At 41.5% G+C, this 5,411-nt stretch overlaps 1 protein-coding gene across 2 annotated transcripts in view; it reads left to right on the top strand.

Annotated features, from left to right (window-relative positions):
* The first annotated feature begins 2,079 nt into the window (after positions 1–2,079).
* The window catches only part of hid1a (HID1 domain containing a), a 12,850-nt gene continuing 9,518 nt past the window's right edge, over positions 2,080–5,411 (top strand). The window contains exons 1-4 of one of the 2 annotated variants that reach the window (XM_042086954.1): positions 2,080–2,246; positions 3,488–3,637; positions 4,600–4,770; positions 4,884–5,012. In XM_042086954.1, coding sequence (XP_041942888.1) covers positions 2,181–2,246; positions 3,488–3,637; positions 4,600–4,770; positions 4,884–5,012 — 516 coding nt within the window. In that variant the 5' untranslated portion in view covers positions 2,080–2,180. The remainder of the gene's footprint in view (positions 2,247–3,487; positions 3,638–4,599; positions 4,771–4,883; positions 5,013–5,411) is intronic. The other variant, XM_042086955.1, reaches the window with a different exon arrangement.

Raw genomic sequence — 5,411 nt, 5'->3', positions numbered from 1 at the left:
TGATGTTGTCTTTGAGGCACTTCAAAGCAACCCTGAATCCCACAGAGCTGACTCTCATTCATTTGATTTGTTTAGAGAGTCATCTCACCAAGTCTGCAGCTCCAGCACACACAGGACTGCACATAACACACAGGAAAAAGTCGGTTTTGTCTTATCATACCACAAACTAAAAACTACAACCACATATAAGACAGACTACTTTGGACAATGGAAAATTAATCTATTCTAATTGGAAATTCTTCATCATTATTTTGTTTCTTTCAGTGGCCACTTAATGTCAGGAATAGCGTTTGACTCTGGAGGCCAAACTAAATTAGGCCCAGATGTGTTCCATTGTCGGTTATGTTTAAAGAAAATCACTTCAGTTTGTTCCACATGCTGCTAAAGGGACCAGTGATGTGTCACCTACTTAAAGGAATAGTGAGCGATTCTAAGCCAATAAACGTTTTGCCACATTCAGTAAATATCTCCTATCTATCCGGTAGCGGTCTTCTGGTCTTCTTACACTCTGTGTAGGACACAGTCCTGCCTCTGTATACTGAAAACAAACACAGTGTGAAGACCTGAGGGGTATACTTCAAGGCGAGGTTACCCCGGTAATTTCAGGAGTATCCACTGATCTCCAAAGAGCATGTATTGCTCCTGAAGTGATATATTGTTTTGAGATCAGCAGTAACCCCAGAAGTTTATACTGAAGCGAATAACTTTGCTTCATAGTATACCCCTCTGCACACACACACACACTGCACACATAATACAGGTGGCATTAGCGTTACACCTATGGAGCAGTGAAGGGAGTAATCTATTACTGTAGTTTGGCTGTTGATTTCAAATAATTAAATTCAAATAATCTTTCTTCTGTGTCGCTAACCCTACCTTTAAGAAATTAAGTGAGGTGCTTTACAAAGCTGTAACTATCACAAGGTATAACAACACTCAACTGCAAACAATGTTGGTCATATTTTATGGGAGGCCCTTGTCAGTGCAAGGGCCCTTGGAATCGCCCCCGCTCCTAACACACCCACTTTTATGGTGCCCTGTGTCTCAAAAGCAGACCTATAGGACACACATAGGCCATGTGAGCAGGCCAGGGACAGGTGTAAGACATACTGCATACAGTAAGCACTGTAAATGTAGTTCAGTGATGTCTCCAGTGATTTGCACCACTGCTTGGAAAGGAAAAATACTCTGATAAACATTTTAAATTTTAACGAAAGAATATAGGTCTACACACAGTTTTCTTTTTGTTTCAATGAATGTCATTTTCAAGGAGCAATTCAGACCGAATAGCACAGATACAGTTTCAAATCCCTTTGCCTACATTATGCTGAATTATAGAACATTTGCTGCCATCTACAGGAATGGAGTATTAAAAGGAAAAACATATTTTCTGCCAACCGCACCCAGTACAGGTTCTTCCATAGCAAATATGAAATTATGTAATAAGGATAAATTGATTGTAGTGCTAATGACACTCAGGCAAGGTACTTTGAAATTGTATCTTAAAAAAAAATAGCCTTTTAGTAGCCTAAAGGTTCATTAGGCCAATGGATATGACCAACAACTGGCTTAGTGGCCTAACAGCCTATTATTCTTATGTATGCTATCAAGTAGAATTTTATTTAATTTAGTAAAAATTTTAGGACAACCTAAATCTGTAACTTTTGATAGACTATGGTCAAACAACCTCTCAGTACGTTTGAATCATAGTTTAACAATGATCAGCCCACAGCTAGGCCACTGTGCTTATTCCACCTTTGGCTTCTGATGAAGAAAACCACTTCTGATGTAGCCACCACATTTTTCTAAATAGTGGGCTGACTGCCACAATCAATGAATGTTATCAAACAGTAAAGAAGATAATAATAATAATACTAATAATAATAATAATAATAATAATAATAGTAATAATTGATTTGGACAAGTATATTAGTTTAGCCTTCGTTGCATTAAAATAGGATAGGTTTGATATAATATAATTTTTGATCTGCAATAGGCTTTGTTTCAGCTGATTGCGTTTGTTTTGATTGGAACCCGGAAGTGTCGCTCTCAGTGCACCATCCACCGCCTCCGCACGAGCTTCAAGCTCTTCAAGCCTTAGAGCAAGGCGGTGGAGCCTGTGTATGAAGGATTAACAGGATTGACGGCAGCGAAGCCGTACCACAGACAGGTCATCCAAAATGGGAAACACGGATTCTAAACTGAATTTCAGGAAAGCTGTCATTCAACTCACAACCAAAACTCAGGTTTGTAACGTTAAATATACATTTCAATCTCAATGACTCATAATAACAAAGAGCCAGACGGGGAGTATCAGTGCGTGTCAGATGGCACCGTGCGCGTCAGAGGGTACTGCACCATCAATGATCTGATATAATGCAATGCGCTGTTGTAGCCAATTGTATGATCAATGTTTTGATGCTTGACAGTCTTAGCTGTATGACATATTTAGTTTATGATACAATTCCCGTCTGTATATAGTTTGGTTGTTCGTGTTAACGTGCGATTTAGAATGGGCTTTGGTCATTCGACATTTAAAAGCAATGAATAAAGCCCATTGTCTTTCATTTCACGCCATTATCTCACAAGTCTACAGCATAAGATAGTACCAGATTTGAAAAATCAGTGATGTCGTTGATTTTAAATACTAACGAGTCAGTCCGTGTGATGATGATAATGGCCTTGATTCAGATGAATAATCTGAGAGACTGACATGATCAAACTGTATGATTCTACCCCTGCCATACGAGTATTATCGTTTCTGTTCGTGTAAATCTACACTGAATGATGTATAATTGAGTACCTGCACAAGACTGTTATGATCATTATTATAGAGGGGCAACATGTGCCATTTATTGTTGTATGATGACGTAAGGAGTCTCATATGTCAATGGCCAGATGCTGCAGGTGGCTCAGTAAATGTCTCACAATGAGCAAATAACCACGGAGTCAAAACTGTTTCTGCCAACATTTTATTTTGGTTTACATTCTGTAGAAGATGTATGCTTTGTGTATTCCTATTCTCCAGTGTTAAACAAAGTAGGACGTGTGCAGACCAGACATTGTTATTGATATGGTCCAAAAAAAGACCTTGGACGTCACCACCGAATGCGTTTGTTTTTTTTGTTTATACTTGATTATTGCTCTGAACTGCTGTTATTATATCTGGAAACTGCATATTAAAGAAACCTGTCTTTTAAAACTTGTTTGCTTTTGTTTACTGAAGTCTCTCTCTCTCTCTCTGTGTGTGTGTGTGTTTGTGTGTGTGTGTTTGTGTGTGTGTGTGTGTGTGTCTGTGTGTGTGTCTGTGTGTGTGTGTGTGTGTGTGTGTGTGTGTGTGTGTGTATGCGTGTGTGTGTGCTGTGCACGAGCGAGCACATGTGTGTGTGTGTGTGTGTGTGTGTGTGTGATTTAGTGAATGCATTTGTGCTGATGATGCTTTGATTTTGTGCACATTCACCAACTCAGTTATTATGATTGTCTACAGCCAGTGGAGGCCACAGATGATGCATTTTGGGATCAGTTCTGGGCAGACAGCACCACAACGGTACAGGATGTGTTTGCCCTGGTTCCTGCTGCTGAGATCCGGGCTGTTAGGGAGGAGTCTCCCTCCAATCTGGCAACCCTGTGCTACAAGGTAATCCCAGCCAGCAAGTTCTCTTTGCATTAAATACTGATTTTGTGTTGACTGTCATCTGTAATCACCAGGTTGCCATGAATGTCAACAGTTGTTACTTTGGCAGATGTTGGTGAAATATATGCTAATGAATGCTAAGCTAGGTTAGTTCATATAAATCATCAAAATATGTGTATGTATTGGAGCAAAGGGTCTTTTTCTCAGACAATACAACAATTTAACCTGGCTGGTGTCATCAACGACTGCTCGTGCAGACACACTCTCTTGTGAAAGACACAGAGTCTGGAGGAGGTGAACGGAATCCCTGGCAATCTGCTGCCCAGTGGGAAGGAAGCAGATCAGAACCAGTCCCTTCCTGAGTCATACTGACCATTTCCTGCTAATGTAGCTAATCAAGGACAAAAGAGATTGTGTCTTAGCCTACCCTCTCTCTCTTTTACTGAGTAGTACCATGGAAACCATATCTCACTGGCTATTTGAATTGCTCTTTTTAGTTTTTTATTATGTGCACAGATTTGCATAAACAGAATGACATCAGTGTACATGTCAAGGATATACTTACTTTATTTAGTATTCAGTATAACTCTGAGGCCAATGCCTATTTCATTGAGCTCCGACTCACTTCTCATATGGAGATAGGGAGACTACTGACGGATACAGGGGCATTTAAGATTAGACCTGAGGAAGAGGAAGGTCCAGAGGAAGGTTAGATCTGAACCAGTTTGGGGGGGGGGGGGGCTGATGACACCATAAAGATGCCAGTCTGAGCCTCGAATACAAATAGGCTGATGACAAAAACTGATAAGAAATGCTTGTGCCATGTTTTGTTTTGCGACAGACACTTGGTTTGGTTTGACAAGCTTGCATTAAATATATGAAATGACTGTGGTGTTCTGTGTGTGTGTGTGTGTGTGTGTGTGTGTGTGTGTGTGTGTGTGTGTGTGTGTGTGTGTGCTCCTCAGGCGGTAGAGAAGCTGGTCCAGGGGGCAGAGTCGGGGTGTCCGAGCGAGCGGGAGAAGACGGTGGTGTTGAACTGCTGCCGCATGCTGACGCGCATCCTGCCCTACATCTTTGAGGATCAGGACTGGAGGGGTTTCTTCTGGTCCACAGTCCCGGGAGCTGGGCGAGCCGGGGTACCAACACACTCACACACACTATTTTAAAAGATCTTATACCGCCTGTCATGGCATAGCATCACATTATTACTATTGTATTACATGACATGTGGTTGGTGGTGTCCTCACAGTTGGAGGAAGCTGATGACGATGATGATGATGAAGGTGCTCGACCCCTGGCAGAGTCCCTGCTGTTGGCCATCGCTGACCTTCTGTTCTGCCCGGACTTTACTGTGCAGAGCCACAAGAGGAACGGGCCGGTGAGCACTTCAGACCAACCTCCTCAACCTAAAGCACTATCACTCAAGCCTGTTCCCATATGATGTACATAGCAACATTATAACCTCCTCAACTTAAAGCACTATCACCCAAGCCTTATTCCCATATGAAGTACATACAGCAACATTACAACCTCCTCAACATAAAACTTGGTCACCCAAGCCTACAGTAATTCCCATATGAAGTACATATCGACATTAATGTTGTCAATCCTGCTCTGAGTGTAGCAGCAATACACTGCCCATTTTCTCCTTCCGTCTTGTGACATTTCTTGCTCAGCCAGTTGGCAATAAGAATTCAGTAAAAACTTCCTGCATTCTTTTTGAAAAAGATGCCAACCAATTGTCCATGACAACACCATTGTGTGTTTGTTGGAGCGG

Source organism: Alosa sapidissima, chromosome 3 (assembly GCF_018492685.1).
Source record: "Alosa sapidissima isolate fAloSap1 chromosome 3, fAloSap1.pri, whole genome shotgun sequence".
Classification (NCBI taxonomy): domain Eukaryota; kingdom Metazoa; phylum Chordata; class Actinopteri; order Clupeiformes; family Clupeidae; genus Alosa; species Alosa sapidissima.
This window is presented reverse-complemented; position numbering and strand designations above follow the sequence as displayed.